Source organism: Vitis riparia, chromosome 12 (assembly GCF_004353265.1).
Source record: "Vitis riparia cultivar Riparia Gloire de Montpellier isolate 1030 chromosome 12, EGFV_Vit.rip_1.0, whole genome shotgun sequence".
Classification (NCBI taxonomy): domain Eukaryota; kingdom Viridiplantae; phylum Streptophyta; class Magnoliopsida; order Vitales; family Vitaceae; genus Vitis; species Vitis riparia.
Window position 1 is genome coordinate 1,781,094 of NC_048442.1, and position 24,224 is coordinate 1,805,317.

The 24,224-nt window shown below is 31.2% G+C and overlaps 1 protein-coding gene across 2 annotated transcripts in view; it reads left to right on the forward strand.

Annotated features, from left to right (window-relative positions):
- The first annotated feature begins 4,040 nt into the window (after positions 1–4,040).
- The window catches only part of LOC117926978 (disease resistance protein At4g27190-like), a 67,695-nt gene continuing 47,511 nt past the window's right edge, over positions 4,041–24,224 (forward strand). The window contains exons 1-5 of one of the 2 annotated variants that reach the window (XM_034846322.1): positions 4,041–4,483; positions 5,043–5,150; positions 5,395–5,505; positions 11,328–14,617; positions 15,141–15,204. In XM_034846322.1, coding sequence (XP_034702213.1) covers positions 4,164–4,483; positions 5,043–5,150; positions 5,395–5,505; positions 11,328–14,617; positions 15,141–15,204 — 3,893 coding nt within the window. In that variant the 5' untranslated portion in view covers positions 4,041–4,163. The remainder of the gene's footprint in view (positions 4,484–5,042; positions 5,151–5,394; positions 5,506–11,327; positions 14,618–15,140; positions 15,205–24,224) is intronic. The other variant, XM_034846323.1, reaches the window with a different exon arrangement.

The following is a 24,224-nucleotide window of genomic DNA, read 5'->3' on the forward strand; positions in this document are numbered from 1 at the left end:
AAATTGAAAATTTTCGAGAGTACGAAAAATGTGAGAAAATATATGAAGAATGTGAGGATGCTTATATTAATCTTCGTAGCCTCTCCAAATTTTTAGTGTTTTAATTTTTAAATTTTAAAAATATAATTTCCATCATTTTTGAGCTTAATTAGTACCAATAAGCAATATTATTATATTTACAAGTGGAAAAAATTTCTTGAATTTTGAAAAATTATAAAATTTTGGGAGTACAAAAAATGTGAAGAAGGGTATGAAGAATATAAGAATTCTTTATATTTTTCATACCCTCTACAATTGCATAGTGTTTTAATTTATTTTTTTTTAGAATAATTCCCATGATCACATGATATGAAGAATGTGATAAATACATGCTTAGTACCTTCATAACATTTTTCATACCAACTTTTAGTTTTTAATTTCTTGAAATTATAAATTTATTTTTAAAAATACCATCATTAGTAACTCAAAATAATATTAGTAATTTATTTTATTGTAATTATAATTTAAAAACCTTAAATTTAAAAAATATAGAATTTGGAGGGTATAAAAAATATGAGGACGATCTAATTATTTAATTCATTTGTTTTACATATGATTATCAAGATATTGAATTTTAATGCAAATACTCATTTCATATTAAAATATTACCATATTCATTGTTACGTAAAATTAAAAATTTAATGTTAAAATTAAAACAATGTAGTTATAATATGTGATGATTTTTTTTTGTTAATAAATATGTTTTACAAATTTTATATCAATTTTATTTTTATTTTTATTTTCATCCAATTCTATTTTTTTATCTCAATATTTATCTTTTATTTGTTTTATATAAACCCAAAATTGTTGAAAATGGACGGAGGAAAAGTGAAAAAGAAAAGAGATTGGTAAGTCACAACCGATTCTTCCCTTGATCGGTCAAGTTGATTTTTCTTTTTGAATTTAAATTGGATGGCCAAGATGTAATATAGGGCATCTAATGGCTTAAAAGATTTTTGGTAGGGTACCGACGGAGGTACCATAGGGAAGGTCATAATTAGTTCTTCCCTTAATCGGTCGGGTTGATTTTTCTTCTTGAATTTAAAACGAATGATCAAGATGTAATTTAGGGCATCCAATGGCTTAAAAGATTTTTGGTGGGGTACCAACGGAGGTACCGTAGGGAAGGTCATAACCAGTTCTAACCTTAACTGATCGAGTTGATTTTTCTTCTTAAATTTAAAATAAATGGCCAAGATATAATTTAGGGCATCCAATGGCTTAAAAATGTTTGGTACGGTACCGATGGAGGTACTATAGAATTTTCCCTTCCCATGGTCATATCATTTGAGGGTGAATGGCAGCTGCGACACTTCAGGCTACTTCACCAAAACTTAACTATAGCTTGACAGAAATTGGCTGGTCTTTCAAGCTTGATATGATACAATGGTCATGGTAATGGTAGCTGCCACACTTCACTTCACCTAATAATCAACTGTAGCAGACAGAAATTGACTTGTCATTCAACCTTGATACCATATAATGGTCATGGTGAATGGCAGCTGCCACACTTCAAGCTACTTCACCAAAACTCTTAACTATAGCTGACAAAAATTGGCTGGTCTTTCAAGCTTGATATGATACAATGGTCATGGTCAACAGGAATGGCAGCTGCCACACTTCACTTCACCTAATAATCAACTGCAGAGGACAGAAATTGGCTGGTCATTCAACCTTGATAATGGCAGCTGCCACACTTCAAGCTACTTCACCCGAAACTTAACTGTAGCGGACAGAAATTGACTTGTCATTCAACCTTGATACGATATGGTGGTCATGGTAGGAATGGTAGCTGCCACACTTCAACCTACTTCACCAAAACTTAACTGTGGCTCGTCTTTCTAAGATACAAAATTTCAAAACTCTTTTTTTTTTTTAATAAAATCAAAGATAATTTTTTTTTAAAAAAAAACCTTTCCACAAAAATCAAAGAAGGATAAAATCATTTTTTTAATAAATCTTTTTGAACAAAATAGAAAATACATCGTTTATGGTAAGTAAAAAAAAAAAAACGCAAAGAAAAAAGATTAAAACAATTTTGTAAAAAGTAATCTTCCAATTAATTTTTTTTTTCCTAGTAAAATTGACTTGATTTTTAATATTTTTGTAAAGAAAATTGAAAACTTCATTTTTTCACAAAAATCAATTTGCTTACAAATAACTATATATATAAAAATTCATTTTTCTGTCAATTTGTAAAAATAACTTTTGTTAAATAAAATCGTAAAAATTCATTATTTTTCTAGTAAAGCAAGTAAAAATAATTTTTATTGTCAAATTGAATTTTTTTAATTATTTTGATAAAACATATGTAAATAACTTTCATGAAAATTAAATACAAATTAAATTAAATCAATTGAAAATAAATTAAAACTTTTATTAAATGAACAAATTGAAATCATCAATTCAAAATTATTTTTTAATGCAAATAAATTCTTCAAATTATGTCGTAAATAATAAAATATTTTTTTCTAATTAACTTAATAAATCAATTTGCTTCTTTTTTATTTATTTATTTTATCTATTTTTATAATTTAATTTTTACTATAACTTGTACATAATTATTTGTATGTATCATTCTCATATCCCTGATTAATTAATTATTAATTATTATATTTCACTTCATTTGTTCTATAGAAACCATAACTATGTGGGAGAGGTGCTTATTACCGCAACTTCCTAATGGATAACCCAACTTTGGATAAAATGGTTTTTACAAATATATATATATGTTTTTTTAGAAACATAAGAAGTCACATTAGAGTTTTATTTTTTATTTTATTTTTTCTTTTAAAATAAACTAAAATAAATGAAAATTCTAATTTTTAAAAAAATCAATTTTTCATAAATAAAAAACAATATTACCTTAGAGTAAAAAAATGCACCTCCTCAATTGGCTTGTTCAATAGGTGGGTAGAAAGAATAAAGCAATGGTTGCGAAAATCACCCCAATATCTTTATACTATAAAAGCTAGAATGAAAGTATTGTTGTAACTTTTTTACTTTCCTTATTTTGTTTAAACCATTGATCTCCCATTACACCAAACTAATAAGAATGATATATATGTAATTTAACTGAGAACTAAATGTAACCGTTTTCTCTACTATCTGAACAAGAGATGCACCACATAACAACACGTGGACCCTATTCACCCATTCTTCACTACACAAGGGTCATGCGCAATATCACGTGTACAAACCCACATCCCATTGTACAACCTTCTTATTTAAGTTATTGAAATATTAAAATAATAAAGATAAAGATGAATTATACGATGATTTTGCTTCAAATTTTTATTTCGTATTCAATTTTTATTATTTAATATTATTTTTTAATTTTAATTAATTATAATAATTTTAAAATTAAAATGTGTTTATATATATATATATAAATTTACAACAAATTTTTTATTTAATGTTGTTTAGTATTTTTTATTAGTGATTACTAAGATTAATTAAAATTAGTTTATTTAATAAAAAATTTAGTTTCAAAAATATTTTTATTCTATATTTACATCTTCTATTATTTGATGTTACAATTATTTGATAATTTTATTTAATAATATTTTTTAATAAAAAATTAAATAAAATTATTTTTATTTCATGTTAGATTTTTATGTTAATTCATTAATATTATTTATTAAACTTAATTAATATTTTGAAAATAATTAGGAGTTCAATATTTAATAAAATAATATTTTTTTATTGGTTTGAATTCACACGTAACTTTAAAGCTAAAACATCCGACTATAAAATTGGTATAAATAAATAATTTTGTTATTTAATTATAAATTATATTGTTCCAAATTCTTTTATAATTTTTTTTAAAAAGCTTATTTCTTTAAAATAAATTATTTTTTTTTATAGTTTTTATTAAATAAATTTTAAAAATTAATTTAGTATTAAGTTATTAACTTTATTAAATAACCGTTCACGTGCCTTGGAGTAAACCTAGCTATATTATATAATTTGGACCCTCTCTAGAGTACAGGACGAAGGCGTCCGGGGTTGAATTCTAAGGAACCAGATGTGCCTTCAAAGACCTACCAGTCTTTCGGTTGATGCAGGTGAAAAATCAGCTAAAACTGGTGATGGAAATTCATAGCTACCTTACAGACTGAGGGATGGAGGCGAAGCAGAGCAACAGCCAAAACTTGACAGTGGAGGGTACGAGTGAACTGGGAAAAGCTATAGATCCATATTCAGATTCGGATTGGGAATGGGATATGAATTCAGATTCGGATTCGGATTCCGATTCCGATTCCGACACTCTGGGATTTAGTAACGATCAGGGGGAGCAGATTCATCAGCGTTGGAAGTGGCTGAAGTTGCCTTGGAGGCGGCCGTTGTCTTCACATACTGTGAGATTTAGAAATGATCTGGGCGAGGTCTCGCAGAGGTTGCTGCGGCGGTGGCCGTTGTCTTTCGAAGGGGATCCCAATCCGTAAGTGATACCCTGTTCTGAGGCCATGTAGGTTTGGTTCCAAAGAAAAAAGATGTTAAAAAAGAATGATTTTATCATGTAATTAAAATAGGTTTGTAACTTATATATTTTTAGATTATTTAATCAGTTAAAATAAGTTAAATTAGGTAGTAGTATATTATTTTTTATATTTTTTTTTTCTTTCTTTCTGTATTTTCCTTGAATCAAACATAGTCCAATGTTTGTTTTTTTGTTTTTTACTTAATTTTAAATGAAATTTAAAGCTAAATAATACTTAATAACTTAAAGCTAAATCATGTTTAATAACTTAAAATATTAAGTTGTTTGTATTTCTAATATTTTATTTTTATTAGATATTAAGAAGTAAAATAAATAAAAATTACTTTTAGTACTCAGAAAAGTCAAATAATTTGGATTTTAATATTCAGTCAAGAATGTAAAAACTAAAACACAAACATTTTAAATTGTTTTCAGTAGAAAGTTTTAAAAAAAAGCAAACACTTAAAAATTTTACTTTCAAATTTATTTACATGTAAATTCATTTGAAACTGTGATTCAGTATGAATCTTCGGAAGAGGGTGATGAAGTGGTTGGATAAGAAGGCTCAATTTGATACGAAGGCTGAGGCATCAGGACCGTCGTGTGCTCACTCTCAAAATTTGATTTAGTAAGAATTCTCCTTTACTTATTTGATGTTTTTAATTGAAAAGTAACTCATCTTTAATATAAATGTCTCCACCGTTTTAAGTATTTGGATTTAGACTTTCAAATATATATATATAAAAGAATAAGCATTTTGAAATTTGAAGGGAAGTTGTTTTCAACAAAAAGTTAAAAAAAAAAACATAAACTTAAAAATTTTCCTTTTCAAATTTATTCACATATAAATTCATTTGTAAACTATGACTCAGTATGAAACATCGGAAGAGGTTGATGAAGTGGTTGAAGGAGTTGGATAAGAAGGCTCAATTTGATAGGAAGGCTGAGGCATCAAGAGCTTTGCGCTCTCAAAATTTGATTCGGTAAGAATTCTCCTATAGTCATCCAATATTTTTAATTGAAAAGTAATTTATCTTTTATATATATATATATATATATATTATAAAAATAAAAGTGAAGTTATTTTTGTCAAAAAGAAATAGAAAAAATGAAGAGTTAATGTTACGTGGGTAATTGTTTTTTAAAACAGTTCTGAAAAACAGTTTTTGAATACAATCCTCGATGTTTTGTAAAACAAATATATGTTTAGGAATTTGAAATGTTTTTAACATGTTTTATATATTTTTAAATATGTTTAAAAAATAATTTTTGTATATAGTTTTTTTATTTTTAATTATTCTTCATATTTATATAATTATTTTTAAAATAATTCTAAAAAATAAGTGAAAATAACTAAAAACAACTATTCTTATTGTCAAAGAGTCCTAAAAAGTACTATATTTTCGAAAAGAAAAACTTTTAATCAAATAACTTTATATATATTAACCCACTCCACTTAATTAGTCCATTTTTGACATAAATTTCATTCCATATTTTAATTATTTACATGTAAATTTTAAAAGAAAAGATTATTTTTATAAGGAAAAGATGTGAGTATTTTTATAAAATAAAAAATAAAAAATGAATTTTTTAAGTTTATTTCAAGTGAGGATTGTTTCATCCCTTTTAATTAAATAACCCCCTCTCTCTCTATGCGTGCGCGCGCACACACACATATATATATATATAGAGCATGGCCAAATGAGTCAAAATTCATGTAGTCTAAACTTTAAAAATAATCAAAAATTTATTTGATTTGAATACCAGACATTTAATCATCATATCCAAATGACCTCACACGAGTCCATTTAATAAATGAGTTAAGTCTAGATTATGTAGGAATTGACATGAATAACTCGTAAACATGATTTCAATGTTGTAAACTCATTAACACAATTTAATCCATTTAGTTGTTAACATGATTTCAATCGGTTAACACAATTTTAATCTATTAAACTTGTTATTATTATTATAACTTAGTTAATCAATTTGAATTTTTAAATTTATAAATGTAATAATTTTAAATACTTGGAAAGCTAAAACTTTTTAAGTCTTCTTTAGCATCTCTATTGGAGATACTCGTGAGTGTTTTAATTCATCACATTGCTTATCTTAAAAGAGAAAAAAAATTCAAATGTCATCCCAAAGTAATATTATGATAATTCATTTTGTCATTTGTACGCACAAATTTCATATAAAGTCCTATAAAATTATCAAAATGATAGGAAAAATAATGGGAACAAAGTATTTGTTGAAATTAAAATTGTAGGGTATAGTCTCAAATATAATATTATTTACAAAAGAATATTTTTCCTCTAATTCATTCGTTTTTACCACAACTTGAAGAATGATGACAAACTTGTTTCCTTGGATTTGAAGATCAACCAAGGGCTTGGAGTAGCTTTTTCTCTAATGAACTTGCTAAATGGTGAAAAACACGTGTAGCAGTTCTATTGTTTACCAAACTTGTCGGGAGATTTGATAAAACTTTTTCTTATGTTGTGAAACTTTTTTTCTCGTATGAAGTTGCCTTTGGATTTTTTCCTTTGATTTTTTCTCCGAGTTTTTCTGATTTCTAAATTTCTCCCCCAATCCCTTTTCTTGAAAAAAGTTAGGTGAAGGTAGGGAACTTGAATTTCTTAATTCAAGATATTTAGTTCCTTGATTTTATTAATTTTTCTTCTTACGAGTTCACCAACAAGATAATAATAATATTTTTCTTATTATAAATATTATCACATTAGTTTTCCCTTTTTAGTAAACTTATCGATAAGAGGATATCTATTTTTATTTATTTATTTATTCATTTTGAAGACCAAATTAGTGGTAATTTAATCCACTAAATTTTATGTCTACAATATCTAACTAGGAAATTTAGAGTGCTTTTAGAAGTAATTCTAGAAAATGTTTCTAGCAACTTTAATACTTGAATGATAAAAAATTTCAAGTGTTAGAAAAATTAAAAGTGTTTCATAAAATTCACTGCAAATGGGTTCTTAATAAGCTTTAAATTTTAAAATATGAAAATCTTGAAGGGAGTTTCCTTACCATCCAAAATTAACTAATCTATTTATATCTTTTATCATGTTTGAGAAAAATGAAAATTATTTTCATTTTGTCATATTTTCTTAGGTACTCATCACATTTATTTTTTATTGTGTTTGGGTAGAATAATTGAATATTTTTATCACATTTATTTTTTGTTGTGTTTGGGTAGAATAATAAAAAATTTTCATCTACTATCATCATCCATCAATAAGAAGTATGTTTACACTTTAAAGTAAATTTTATTTCTTTTTCTTCTTTCTTTTATTTTTTTAAAGCATCATTTAAATTACTTGAAGTGCCTTTTTTTTTTCTTTCCAAGATTTCTTTAACTTTGAAGGATTTCTATTATTTTAATTTTCTATTATTTTTTTAAAGATTATTTTTATTATCAACAAATAGTTTAGGGAATAATTTGAAAAAATATAGAAAAAGTAACCTTAACTTTTATAAATTAGTTTTATCTTTATTCATTTAAAAATATTTTTATAAAAGGGTTATTTTTGCAAGAAAAAAATGAGTATTTTTATACAAAATGAGTATTTTTTAGGTTGAAAAAAAAGCTGAAGGGTTAGTTTTACAAAATGGGGATGATTTGATCCCTTTTAATCAAATACCCTTTGGTTGTCCATAGAAAATATAAGGAAAAGAAAATTAAATTGTTAAAAAACATACATAAGCGAAAACTAAAATATTTTAATATTTTCCTATACTTTTCATTAATATTTTATTCCTTGTCTTTTTTTTAGAATACTTCTAGCATAAAAAGTACTTTTGGAAAAAAAAAATCTATTGTTTGGAAAAATTTTAAAAGTTGAAAAATCACTTATAGTGCTTTTTAAAGAAGTACTTGATAAGTAATTATCTTAAAAATGTTTTTTTTTTTAAGTATTTTAACTAAAAAGAGTTCAAGTAGACACACTCCCAAACACACTTAGTCTCCATTCTATCCCATGCGTTGTAAAAATAACACTAGCTTCTTTGGATAAATACTCACCCTATTACATTGATTTTTGTTAAAAAGTGTCTCAAATTCCTAATTAATATTGATTCCTTTTTGTAAAAAAATATTATATAGAATATTTTTTAAATTGATATATTATTATAATATTAAATTTCCTTATAAAATAAAGAAAGTTGTTAGGAATGTCTCTATAAATATTATAGGTTATGAGGGAAAAAATTATGAGATGAGATGGACTTGTAAATGCCACATGAGGTGGATAGAAATATGAGGAATAATAAGAAACACTCAATGGAGTGAGAGAGGTGGATATAGATGTGAAAAATAATAAGAGACATCCAATGGAATGAGAGACTTATGGTTCAAGGTATTGATACAAGAAGTGAGGGAATGAGAGACTTATGGTTCAAGGTATTGATACAAGAAGTGAGGAAACATGAGATATTTCAGAACGTAATACTTGTATTTGATTCTGTCCTTTGTAATGTTCTCTATGGTATAGTAAAACGGTTCTATCCTTTGTAATATTTTCTATGGTGTAGTAGAATGATTCTTCCTTATCCGTGAATGTAGGTTTGGTTAGCCGAACTACGTTAAAACCTCATGTTCCTTTGTGTGGGATGTTGGTTTTATCTTTGTGTTCTTTAACTAACATTGTTTGCATTTAAACTTTTTCTGACATAATAAATTGGTATAAGAGTTTTGGGTTGAAGATTTATGGAGAAGGCAAAGAGAATAGAGTACAACAGATGATGGCAAAAAGAATTTTAGTTGAAGGTAGAGTCGATTATTCTCTTATCAGGATATCAGGATGTGATATAAACAAAAAATTGTCTATCATAAAAGGATGATAGATTAACTTAAAAGAAATTGATCCAAGATATGTAGATGGTTAAAAAGTGTCCAAACTTCCTAATTATTATAGATTCATTTGTCGTAAAAAATATTATATAGTATATTTTCTAAGTTGATATATTATTAAGGGAAAAATAGGTTTTGACTCACTAATTTAAAAAAAAAAAAATAGAAAAAAAACCTCAACTTTTATAAATCAATTTTATTTTCATCTATTTAAAAATATTTCAAAATGCATGTACTTTTTCATAAGTTAAATAATTATTTTTTGAAATACCTTTTTACTTGATAATATTAAATAAAATTATCCAAAATTCATTTATCATTTTAATTTGATAAAAATGTTTTACAATGAAACGTATTATAAATTTTTTATTATATAATATGAGATACAAATCATTGTGAAAATTCTCCAACAACCTCAAGTGATAAATAAAATCTTTTTAATCTTACTAATCTCTTAGTTAATAATGATTTTATGTCCTATATTATATAAAGCCTCTCTCTTCTCATATATATATTTTTTAATAAAATTGAATAAAAATTTTGATAGTTGACGTCAACAATAAAATAAAAAAATTTAAAAATTTAAAATACAATTAAAACTAAAGTACATAATAATTAAATAAAATTAAAAACCAAAAAATTTTAAAGATGCATCATATTTCATTTTTATATTTTGAACTTTAAAGTTTTTTTTTAGTTTTAATTTTTAAAATTTCTTATTTTATTAATGGCAAATTGGGTCTTACGATTAAAAAAAAAATTGTTAATTGGTGTTATTAACATCACAAGAAATAAAGTCATTTCAAGAAATAATTATTTAAGTTATGAAAAAGTACATGTATTTTAAAACATTTTTAAATAAATGAATATAAAACCTATTTATAAATTTAAGGTTCTTTTTTTATATATATATTTTCAAATTAGTGAGTCAAAAGCCACTTTTCCTCTTATTTAAATATTAGATTTTCTTATACAATAAGGAAAATTGTTAGGAATATTTCTATAAATATTTCAGGTCATGAGGAGAAAAATCATGAGATAGAGATGACTTTGTAAAAATTATAGAACGTGGGTGGATAGAGATGTGAAGAAGAATAAATGACACCCATTGGAGTGAGGGACTCGTGATTTAGGGTATTGATAAAAAGGAGTGAGGAAATATGAGATGTTTTGGGAACACAATATTTGTATTTAGTTCTATCATCTGTATATATTATAATAGAATAATTCTCTCTCATTCGTGGATATAGGCATGATTGTTCGAACAATGTTAAAACCTTGTGTTTCTTTATGTCAATTATTTTTATCTTTTGTGTTCTTGAACTAATATTATTTGTATTAAAGTTTCCAGTAACACAACAATTTTCATAGATTTTTTGAGTGACCGAACAACTTGTAACCTATGAGAAAACCAATGAACTGTGAGGCTTCCTAAACACTTAATTCTTTTTCGAAACTCAAGAAAAAATTATAATCAACCACCACTTCCTAATATTTATAATGATACAACACTCAAAATAAACCAGACTTTCTCTTCTCAAAAGCAAGCTTTTGAAAACAAAAATATAAAGAAATTTTCTGTTCAAAAATAAATGGCCCCACATCTTTTTAGTATACTCTAGGATTTGAGGTCCCTCTCACCAAGGCACCCTACACTAAGCAAACATTGGATTAAGAATTCATCTTGGAGTCGTATCAGAAAGTCAATTTTTGAAAGCAATTCTTCTAAAAATCACTTAAGGTTACCATTTTATCTGCAAATGGCTTCTATATTTCTTTTACCACCATGTTTTGCTCGAGATTTTTCTCAACAATCTTGTATTTGTATTTGCTGTGCATACTTGTCACAACTCATAAGAGGTTAACTACAAATAGTCCTCTGAAATTGCTTTCTAGTTGAACTCACTCTAATGTTTTTTCCTTCCTTTTCTGCAGAAGCAAAATCAATGTAACTGGGCCTTCCACACAGTTAGAAGATGACAGGAGTGTCCACGAAAGAATCAAGCAGAGTGCTGAGATATTGAACAGGACGAAGGATATTGTGTGCCTTATTATATCTTATCCTCCTATGAGCTTGGTGAACGGAGAAAGCTACAAGCAGAATCAATATAAGTGGGTTCGGGACATTTTGAAGATCAATGATGTGGTGAGAGAAATGGAAGCACCTTCAAAGAAGAAAGAGATTGATGCTTTTAAGTTAGAGAATCGAATCAGCACACTGATGACTCGTTACATGGATGAAATTGAACCTTTATTTCCCCAAGTTGTGATTGCGAAGAGCTTTAGCGGGATTGATGTAGAAAGGCATGGCCAAATAATGCCTACGCCAAAAAGAATATATGATTTGGCAGTGGACTTTGCTATTCGTGAAATTTTACAATATATAGAATACCCTAAAATTCGGAAGATTGGGATTTCAGGAAGCCATGGAGAAACAGTTATTTCAAAATTGCGGGGCGAACTACAGGAATGTTGTATATTTGATCATGTCATTGATGTTGATGTCTCAAGATGTTCCACCATTGAAGAGATTAGATTTTCAATTGAACGGGAGTTGTTTCCACGGAAATTAGATGAAACACTGAAAGGCACAAACTTCTTCATCCTTCTTCATGAGGTTGGTGAAAGGGTAAATCTTTATGACATGGGGACCAACTGGTGGAACTCAAAGAAAATTCAAAAGATGGTTTATACAACTAATTCTCAGAATGTTGATAATGTAACGGCAGTGGGTGTAGAGATCAGGATGGAGAATCATCTGTTATCATGGGAATTGTTCTGTGTGAATGTTGGGGAAGTTGTGCATTCTTCAGGGATCCAACGCCTCGCCATAAATGTGGTTGAAAAGTGTTGTGGCCATTTACTTGCTGTTGTTATAATGGCAAGAGCTTTGAAAGAGGTGAATGATGTTTTGATCTGGGAATATGCATCTTACACACTAGGCTTGCAACACAGATCTCAGACAAAAGATAGAGTCTTATTTAATGCATTGGCATTCATGTGGGGCCGTTCAGATTCGACAAAGAATCATGTACAATACTGTGTAGGCATGGAGAATTGGGGTCAGATGGAGAAAGTGCATTTGATTGAAGAGTGGATCACAAGCGGCTTGGTAGGAACATTTGATGAAGGTGAACAGATTGTGGGGGATCTTGTCAATGCCTTCTTATTAGAGAGTTTTCAGTATGGAGATTCTAATTTTGTCCGAATGCGAAGGGAAATTCATGAGGAGTTATTAAACTTATTAAGATTTGAATCATGTTCACCCTTTCTTAGGCTGGGTGGATGGGAACTAACTGAACCACCAAAAGATGAGGCATGGGAAAAAGCCAGTGAGATGCATTTGGTGAATAATAAACTTTCGGAGCTACCAACGAGTCCTCATGGCTCACAACTCAAAGTGTTGTTTTTGCAGTCCAATCACCATTTGAGAGCTATTCCTCCAATGTTCTTTGAAGGCTTGCCTGTCCTCCAAATTCTAGACTTGTCCTACGCTAGAATCAGATCTTTACCACAATCTCTCTTTAAGTTATTCGAACTTCGAATTTTCTTTTTAAGAGGCTGTGAACTTTTAATGGAGCTGCCACCTGAAGTTGGAAAACTCGGGAATCTTGAGGTGCTCAATCTTGAAGGCACTAAAATTACAAAACTACCTGTAGAAGTTTATAGACTAAAAAAGTTAAAATTCTTGAAATTGTCCTTTCATGGATACAGAAAAAGTCAGTCATCTACACTGATTCCTCTGAATGTGATACAAGAATTGTCTCAATTGCAAGATTTAAGCATAGATGTGAACCCTGATGATGAACGATGGAATGCGACCATGGAAGATATTGTACAGGAAGTGTGCAGCTTAGAACAGTTGGAGGCTCTAAAACTTTACGTGCCACATGTTGCACCACTTGATCACTTTATGAGGGATGGAACTTCGTCGGTATACCTGTCATTGGTCCACTTTAGATTTGTTGTTGGCAGCCATCACAGCCGCATTATATCTCGACTACCACATGAAGTTGCAGTTAAATTTGAACTCCAGGAAAAGAGCCTGAAGTATGTGAATGGTGAAGGCATTCCAAGTCAAATCATGGAGTTACTCCAGCATTGCACTGCTTTGTTCCTGGATCGCCATTTAACTCTCACCAAGCTATCTGAATTTGGGATTGGAAATATGAAGAAGCTAGAATTTTGTGTATTGGGGGAATGTTACAAGATTGAAACCATTGTGGATGAAGCAGAAAATTGTAAACAACAAGAAGATGATGGAGATGTTTATGGAGAAAATATACTTGGGTCTCTACAATTCTTAAGGCTTCATTATATGAAGAATTTAGTGAGCATCTGGAAGGGACCAGTTTGGAGGGGTTGTTTATCTAGTCTAAAGTCCTTGGCATTGCATGAATGCCCACGGCTGACTACCATTTTTACTTTGGGTTTGCTTGAAAATCTCAACAGCTTAGAGGAGCTAGTGGCTGAATGGTGCCCTGAAATCAACAGCATAGTGACCCTTGAAGATCCTGCTGAACATAAACCATTCCCCTTGAGAACATATCTCCCTAATTTGAGGAAGATATCACTTCATTTCATGCCTAAATTGGTCAACATTTCTAGTGGTTTACCCATTGCACCAAAATTAGAATGGATGAGCTTCTATAACTGCCCGTGCCTTGGAACTCTGTCTGACAAGGAATTCTGTAGTAATAGTATAAATGTGATCATAGGAGAGGCAGCCTGGTGGAGGTCATTGGAGTGGAGTTCATTTTTTGGATTTGCTCATCAGCGTAATGTATTTGTCCCCATTAAAAGGGATGAAGATTTGACGACTCAGCTAGAAGAAATTGAGAATCAGCTCCTTGCTCAGAGGCAAGAAAGAAAGCCTTCTCAACAGTCAGGTGAAGCTGAGAGGAAAGAAAGAAAGCCTTCTCAACAGTCAGGTGAAGCTGAGAGGCAAGAAAGAAAGCCTTCTCAACAGTCAGGTGAAACTGAGAGGAAAGAAAGAAAGCCTTCTCAACAGTCAGGTGAAACTGAGAGGAAAGAAAGAAAGCCTTCTCAACAGTCAGGTGAAGCTGAGAGGCAAGAAAGAAAGCCTTCTCAACAGTCAGGTGAAGCTGAGCGGAAAGAAAGAAAGCCTTCTCAACAGTCAGGTGAAACTGAGAGGAAAGAAAGAAAGCCTTCTCAACAGTCAGGTGAAGCTAAGAGGCAAGAAAGAAAGCCTTCTCAACTGTCAGGTTAGGTTATTTTTCATGTCTTTTTTCCCTTTCCATAGATAGAGGTGATCTCCATTTTATTCATTTTATTTATAACTGGTATGTACATTGCCCAATTCATTGCATTTTTGGACCTATTCTTTGACGTAAATGATGCAGTAGGATACACAGATTTTCAGTTTGAATAAAAAAAAGCATGTGCACGTGTTGCTGGTTTTCGTTAAAAGATCATTTAGACTCTTTTGCTGGAAAAGGTATATGCACGCTTGCACTAGCGATGCTATACTGCCATCTATTGGGATGTTTGTGTATACGTATATATCACTGAATGTGTAACTCATTTATCCAACTTCCCCAAGGTTTGGATTAGGTATTCCCATGTGGACATTATATCCCGATTTCTAACACTTAAAATGGGTATTCTTATTCATTTCCATACTTAAAAACAGGGTGGGGGAATACTAATTTCTAACTCCATGTGCCCTTCGAAATTCACTGTCTAATATTTGGTTTGTTTTGTTGGCTGTTTGTCTATGAGTGACAGATTATGGTGGCTTCTCGAAGGCCCTTGCATTTGTGGCCACAACTGCCTCAAAGGAAATGGAACTGTAAGTGTTCTCATTTATTGATATTCGATATATTTTACATCTAACCAAAGCTAGAACAACCAAACGAGAAAAAAAAATTATTATAAATTTTCCTTAACTCTTTCATTATAATTTGTTCTTTATTTTCTTTCCCTCAAACATTCTGGGAGTCAAACATAACTTGCAGATTCCATTATAGGCTTTTTGGTCTAAGCATGGTTAGTCTTCTAATTCACCCGATTTGGTCAAATTGCAACCTTATCTCTTTTTATAGAATCCAAACATAAAAAGGATAATTTTTTTTCAATATTTCTTTTCCTTTTCTCACTGCTTTTGAGAAATCAAACATAACTTCAAAAAAAAAAAAACTCTCAAATACAACTGAAGCCACTATATCAACTGTAACTATAGAAAATACTAAGCAATAGATGGACTTAAAAAAAAATGTTCTAGCAGTAGTTGACACATTTATTAGCCAGAACCTTAAGTTGATATGCTTATTGTTCCTTTAAGGTGGCTACAAAACCTCTCCACTTGAGGTCTTTTAATCCAACATCTTCATCTAGAAAAATTAAAATAATAGGTAGACATAAAATAGTCGACAAATATATCATAAATGGATGTAGAAGCATATTAATTATATATCTAAAAATATGTTTGTGTGATTATCATCATTATAAAAGTAGTAACAAATTATACGAATCTAATAATGAGAAAACAAGTATGTAAGATTTAACAAAAGTAGATAGATTAATCCAAGCCTATATAATGGGCTCCCCCACATCAAACGATCTATAGAAAATTTGTTTTCTGAAATAAAAAAATCAGCACAAAATCAATATCCAATAGAGTAGGTGTCTCCACTTGAAAAAGGTGTATTGAATTTGGAAGAGAAACAAGATAATACTTTATAAAAAAATTTGGTTTACATCCAAAGCTTAAATGAACAAAGCAATCCCTAAATTTAGCAACTAACCAACCTACAAAATATCATATGATGTTCTCTTTAATTCCAACCAGAATTAAAATCAAATTTAAACACACTAGGACTTATCCAAACTAAACAACCCACAATAATAGGACTCAATCGAGCCTTATCTTTCGGTTTTATTTTAAATTAAAAGTCCTAAAACTCTAGGACTTATCCAAACTAAACAACTCAAAATAATAGGACTTAATCAAGCCTTATCTTCTCGTTTTGTTTTAAATTCATACTTCTAAAAAAACTTACGGTTTCAACACTCTTCCTCAAATTGAGTAATAGATATTGATCATTTCCAGTTTGCTTATAAGAGAATTGAAATGTTGTCTTGGTAGAGCTTTTGTAAGAATTGAAATATTCCACATGCATGGTTTTATCATGATGAACAGATTATGGGAGATGCTGAAGGGCTTCTTGATTATCACAAAACATTTTCATATGAAACTCGGTTGAAATCTTTAACTTCTCCATCACACATTTTAGCCATAGTCCTTCACATACACCAAGTGCAATAGCCTGAAACTCAGCTTCTACACAACTCCAAGCCACTACAGATTGCTTTTTTACTTTTCTAAGTAACCAAATTACCCCATATGTAGGTATAGTATTTTGAGATGGACCTTTTATTATTCATAAAACCTGCTCAATTTGTGTTAGAATATACTTTGTACTTTTGCAAAAAAGAAAAAAAAAAAAAAAAACCCTTTCTTCAATGGGAGTGTGTATGAACTGACCAACCTCACTAATAGCAAAAGTTATGTCTGGCCTAGTATGGGATAAATAGATCAACTTCCCAATGAGTCTTTGTTATTGACCTTTGTCAATCTGAGGGCTGTCTTCTTCATCACTAAGTTTGCCATTCTGCTTCATTGGTGTGTCCATTGGTCTACATCCGACCATACTAGTTTCCTTTAGAAGATCAAGGACATATTTCCATTGAGAGACTGATATTCCACTTGAAATTCGAGCCACCTCAATGCTAAGGAAGCACCTTAGAGCTCCCTAGTCCTTGATTTAAAATTCCTAAGAGAGGGTGTTTTTCAAATTTATCATTTATGCTTCATCATCACCTATAAGAATTATGTTGTCCACATAGACAATAAGAATGGCTATCTTCCCATCCGATGAATGTTTGAAAAACATCACATGGTCTGATTGTCCTTGACTGTACCCAACTTTCTTAACAACTAAAGTAAAATATTCAAAGTAGGCTCTAGGTGATTGCTTTAGTCCATATAGTGATTTCTTTAACATGGAATATCCATGTAGACTTTTTCAATGAGATCACCATTTAGAAATGCATTTTTTTAAGTCTAACGGATGAAGAGGCCAATCATTGTTTACTGCAATGAAGAGTAGAACTTGGATAGTGTTGACTTTCACAACTGGAGCAAATGTTTCTTGATAATCTACTCTATACATTTGCATAAATCCCTTAGCCACCAATCTTGCCTTGTATCAGTCAATGTTCCTATCAGCTTTATATTTCACATTGAAAATCCACTTGCATTCTATAGTAGATTTTCCCAAAGGTAGTTCGGTTAATTCCCAGGTTCCATTTTGTCTTGGCTTACTAATTCCATGGAGGTAGACATAGACCAAACATTCCTATTCTATAAGATAAAAAAATAAATCTGGGATGTAGCTAAGGAGACATTTTCATATAGTGAAAATGCAGCAAAGGTGTTCAAAATCAAAAGCCAACTTCTAAAATTACAACAAAAATTATTATAAATTTTCCTTACCTCTTTCATTATATTTTGTTCTTTATTTTCTTTGCCTCAAACATTCTGGGAATCAAACATAACTTGCAGATTCAATTGTAGGCTTTTTATTCTGAGCATGGTTAGTCTTCTAATTCACCTGATTTGGTCAAATTGCAACCTTATCTCTTTTTATAGAATCCAAACATAAAAAGAATATATATATATTTTTTAACATTTCTTTTCCTTTTCTCAATGCTTTTGAGAAATCAAACATAACTTAAAAAAAGAAAAAAAAAAGAAAAAGAAAAACCTCTCAAATACAATTGAAGCCACTATATCAATTGTAACTAGTAGAAAATACTAAGCAAAAAATTGACTAGAAAAAAATTAAAAAATGTTCTAGCAGTAGTTGACACATTGATTAGCCAGAACCTTGAGTTGACATACTTATTGTCCTTTTCAGATGACTACAAAACCTCTCCACTTGAGGTCTTTTAATCCAACATCTACATCTAAAAAAATTAAAATAATAGGTAAACATAAAATAGTTGAAAAATATATCATAAATGGATGTGGAATCATATTAACTATATATCTAAAAATATGTTTGTGTGATTATTTCCACATGCTTGGTTCTGTCATGATGAACCGGATTATAGGAGATGTTGATGGTTGCTTGATTATAACAAAACATTTTCATCAAAACCCGGATTGAAATCTTCAAGTCCTCTATCACACATTTTAGCTATAGTCCTTCACATATACCAAGTATAATAGACTGAAACTCAACTTCTACACTACTTCAGCTTCTACACTACTCCAAGCCACTATAGACTGCTTCTTACTTCTCTAAGTAACCAAATTACCCCATATGTAGGTATAGTAGTTTGAGGTGGACTTTCTATCACTCACGAAACCTACTCAATTTGCGTTAGAATATACTTCAATTCCTTTTCTGCTACTTTTGCCAAAACATAACCCCTTTCCAAGTGTCATTTTCAAGTACCGGAGAATCCTATGAGTGTGCATGAACTAACTAACCACACTATCAGGTAAGGCAATGTCTAGCCTAGCATGGGATAAATAGATCAACTTCCCAACAAGTCTCTTGTATTGACCTTTGTCAACCAAAGGGCTTTCTTCATTGTCACTAAGCTTGCCATTCTACTCCATAGGTGTGTCCATTGGTCTACATCTGACCATACCAGTTTCCTCCAGAAGATCAAGGACATATTTTCATTGAGAGATTGCTATTCCATTTGAAATTCAAGCCACCTCAATGCCAAGGAAGTACCTAAGAGCTCCCAAGTCCTTGATTTCAAATTCTCGTGTTTTTCATATTTATCATTTATGCTTCATCATTACCTATAAGAATTATGTTGTCAACATAGATGATAAGAATGGTTATCTTCCCATCTAATGAATGTTTGAAAAACATCATATGGTCTGATTATCCCTAACTGTACCCAACTTTCTTAACAACTAAAGTAAAACGTTCAAACTAGGTGGATTGCTTTAAGCCATATAGAGATTTCTTTAACCTGCATACTCTATTCTTTTTTTATTAGCATCTTTGAATCTTGGTGAAATATTCAAGGGGACTTCTTCATTGAGATCACCATTTAGAAAGCATTTTTATGTCTAACTGATGAAGAGGCCAATCATTGTTGACTGCAATGGAGAGTAAAACTTGGACAGTGTTGAGTTTCGCAACTGGAGCAAATGTTTCCTGATAATCTACTCCATATTTTTGTGCAAATCCCTTAGCCGCCAATCTTGTCTTGTATCTGTCAACATTCCCATCAGCTTTATATTTCACATTGAAAATCCACTTTTGTCCTATAGTAGATTTTCCCAAAGCCAATTCAGTTAATTCCCAAGCTCCATTTTTCTTAAGAGCTTTAATCTCATTGTGCATAATTGCCTTCCAATTTGGATGTTGTAATGCCTCATGAATGTCCCTGGGTATATCAAATTTAGAAAGATTAGCAGTAAATGCTTGAAACTGTGGAGATAATCATTCATAAGAAACAAAACCAACAATAAGGATGTGTGGTACATGATCTAACCCTTTTCCAAAATGCAATAGGAACATCCAAATCATTTAATATAGCTGGATTAGTACCGATCACTGTATTACCTGAATTTAGGTATCAGAGCCTATGATCTAAACTTAAATATGGTGAAAACTGCAATGACTGGAGAATGTCCGGTGAGCTCTTCGGAGGTGATCTCCGATTATGCTCTTGTCAATTCCAGTAGTAACGGTGGTTTTGAGAATCTGTTCACCACATTACTGTCCATAAATTAAATGGCAATAATTATCTCCAATGGTCTCAATTAGTAATGATGCATATACCTGGGAGAGGCAAAGACGATTACATCACAGGCGTGAAGACATCCCCAACAAAGAACGATGCATCTTACAAAACTTGGTGTTTTTAAAACAATGTGATTTTGTCTTGGCTCACTAATTCCATGGAGACAGACATAGGCCAGACATTCCTATTCTACAAGATAGCAAAAGAAATTTGGGATGCATCCATGGAGACATTTTCAGATAGTGAAAATGCAGCAAAGGTGTTCAAAATCAAAAGCTAGCTTCTAGAATTACAACAAAGGGACCTTAGTGTGACCTAATACTTCATCATTCTCTCCCAAGATTGGCAAAAACTGGACATGTTCAAAGAATTGGAATGGGATTGCACTAGTGATGGCCTCGAATATCAGAAAATTATGGAAAAAGAAAGAATCTTCACATTCTTAGCGGTAGGACTCAACAAGAATCTCAATGAAGTCCAAGGAAAAGTTCTTAGCACCAAGCCACGCCCATCATCTTGAGAGGCGTGTTCTAAAGTCCGGTGAGAAGAGAGTTGAAAATAGGTCATGATGAAGGATCATACCTCATCATAGTCCTTTCCAAGCAACAATGGATCAGCCTTGGCCACCAAGGGACCGAATTTTCAACACTTTGATTCATGAAGGAGATCCAACAGGCCATGATGTGATCACCATAATTGAGTTGGTCACACTCACGAGAAACATGTTGGAAAATTCATGGGAAGCCGCTCAATTGGAAAAGTAACAGAACACAAGAAAATGGACCTCGAGGTTATTGTGCTACCAATGATGAACCACCACAGTCCAATAACTCAGCCAACAAAACTCCTTTTAGGCGAGAACAGTTGGAGCTACTTCAGAAACTCCTCGCACGTGATCCTTTGAGTACCTCCACCTATAGGATCAGGTTCCATTGCCTAAAAAGGTATATGTTCCAGAGCCTTGAATGCTTTTTCAAAGTCAAACCCATGGATTATTGACTTCAGTGCATCCAATCACATGACTGGTGATACAAAGCCTTGTTTTGAGAGTTATAAAATTAAAATAGTTGATGATTCTTTCTCACCAATGGTCGGTAAAGGGAGTGTCATGCATTCTTCTAAATGGCTTTAGATTGCTCTTTATTCTTCATGTTCCCAAGCTTACGTGTAACCTGCTCTCTATAAGCAAAGTCACTAAAGCTTTGATACCATATTGAATTTGGAAGAGAAATACGGTAATACTTTATTAAAAAATTTGGTTTATATCAAGATCTTAAATAAACAAAGCAATCCCTGAATTTAGTAACTAACCAACCTACAAAATATCATAAGATATTCTCTCTAATTCAAACCAAAAATAAAATCAAATTTAAACACACTAGGACTTATCCAAACTAAACAACCCAGAATAGTAGGATTCAGTCAAGCCATATCTTTTGGTTTTATTTTAAATTCAAATTCCTAAAAATTTAGGACTTTTCCGAACTAAACAACCCAGAATAATAAGATTCGATCAAGGCTTATCATACAGTTGAGAAATAGGAGATTTTGGAGCTTTGAAAGACTTTTCAATTCTTAGTATATTTTAACTTGAGTGGTTTTATAGGATATACATAGAACTTATGATAACAGATAAGAATAAGGGACAGCCTATCATAACCAATAGATAAGGATGATAATGTGGCTTCTCAGAGAGAGAGAGAGAGTCCTAAGAGAGAGATCTGATAGAATTTGAGTCCCGTGGGACTCTCTGTAACTTATTTTGAAAAGATAGGTCATTTTCCACTTACAGATAACTCTTCAACACGCTCTCTCAAGCGAGACCGTGGGGATTGAACAACAGCAGGCTTGCCTTTAAGAAAGTGGAATTGAAAGATGGATATCGGCTTTGTCAAGATATCAGCAGTTTGATTTTCTGTTGGCACATATTTTATCTCCAGTTCTTTAGCAATAGCCTTATCTCTGATAAAATGAAATCAATCTCAATGTGTTTTGTTCTTGAGTGGAAGATTGGGTTAGAAGCAAGTTGTTTAGCTCCTGTATTATCACACCAGAGTGTAGGGCACCTATTTACCTCAATTCCCAATTTAGAGAATAGAGATTGTAACCAAACGAGTTCTGTTGCAGCTTAAGCAAGGGCACGATATTCTGATTCAATGCTTGAGCGAGATACTACCTTCTATTTTCTAGAGTTCCATGCAACTAAGTTTCCACCAAGATAAATACAATAACCTATTGTAGATTTTCTATCATCCAAGGAACTAGCGCAATTTCCATCAGCATACCCTTCTAGTGTCATTTCTGTTGTTGGTGAGAAGAGAAGCCCATGGTCAAGAGGGTCATTTAAGTATCTTAGGATGCATTTGCAAGCTTTCCAGTGATTAACTATTGGTGCCTACAAATATTGACTCAATTTGTTAACAACAAATGATATGTCTAGCCTGGTTAGAGTTATGTACTGCAAAGCTCCAATGATGCTCCAATATAAAGTTGGCTGTTCAAATAAATCAGTATCAACAAGGTGAATTTTTGTTCCTTGGCACATAGGCGTTGGGTTGCTTTTATCATTCAACATTTTAGCTTGGACAATAGAGCAGTCATATATTTCTTCTGAGATAAATTCCAGACTTGGTCCGATGAGCTTCAAAACCTAGGAAATAGCTTAGTGATCCCAAATTCTTCAAGGCGAACTATGCATTCAAGCTTTCAATAATCTTTTTCATCTTCACTTGATCATTCCTAGTTATCAGGATATCATCAACCTATACCAACAATACAAGAATTGCTTTTGTAGACCTGAACACAAATAAAGAGTTGCCTGATTTGGAGTTCACAAAACCAAGACTGATTAATGCTACCTTAAGCTTGTCAAACTAGGCTCAGGGTGCCTGTATTAATCCGTAGAGAGCCTTTGTGAGTTTACGAACAAATTCTGCTTTGAATGGATTGATGTAGCCTGCCTGTTTGTGCATATACACTTCCTCTTGTAGTTCTCCATTCAGAAAAGTATTATTTACTTTAAGTTGTTGCATATCCCAGTTATTTGTTACTGCTAAAGTCAAAACAACCTGGATTGTTGAAGCCTTCACTATTGGGCTGAATGTTTCAAAGTAGTCAACTCCATTGTTTGTTGAGAGCCCTTGATAACCAATCGGGCTTTATATCTTTGAATTGTACAATCTGAATTTCTCTTAACCTTGAATACCTACTTATTGTCAACAATGTTCATACCAACCTTACATGGTACCAAAACCCAAGTGTTATTTTTCATTAAGGCCTCATATTCCTGATCCATGGCTTGCTTCCAATCCTTGTTTTATAAGGCTTGGTCGATACTAATTGGTTCTAAGTTCTCAATTAAGACAGATGCTGATATGGGTTTTGTGTTGATAAGATAGAGCTGGGGTTTAGAAATTCTCGATTTGGATCTAGTGGTCATAGGGTGAGCTGAGGTTTGACAAGGCATAGGATGGTCTATTTCAGGTTGTTTTTGTATGTGATCTTGATGTTACTCAATAGTTTTAAAAAAGAGTTCTTCAGACAAATCAATGGAAGGAATTTCAATATTATTGGTGAGAGAAGGACCAGAATTATTACCTTGATTGTTGATTTGACTTGAACCAGAAGAGCTTGGTGAGGATGCAGTGGATTCTACGCTCTGAAGTGCACCAGAAACTGTCATGACAACATTAACAGGACTTGGACAATCAAACTTAGGAATCCGCTGATAATAAGGAGAAAAGGAACTTTCAGTGGAAGAGTAATCTGGATGTGAGCTGGAACATGGAAAACCAGATAAAAATGGAAAATCATTTTCATCAAAGCAGACACTACAAGCAATGTAAATTCTTCCAGAGGGATGTAGACACTTGTAACCTTTGTGATGAGCACTATAACCTAAAAATACACACTTGGAGGATCTAAATTGCAGCTTATTATTATATGGTCTTAAGTGAGGATAGCAAGAACAACCGAAAGTTTTTTAAAATTGAAAATCTGGTTTTTGATGGAATAAGGCTTCAATTGGAGAAA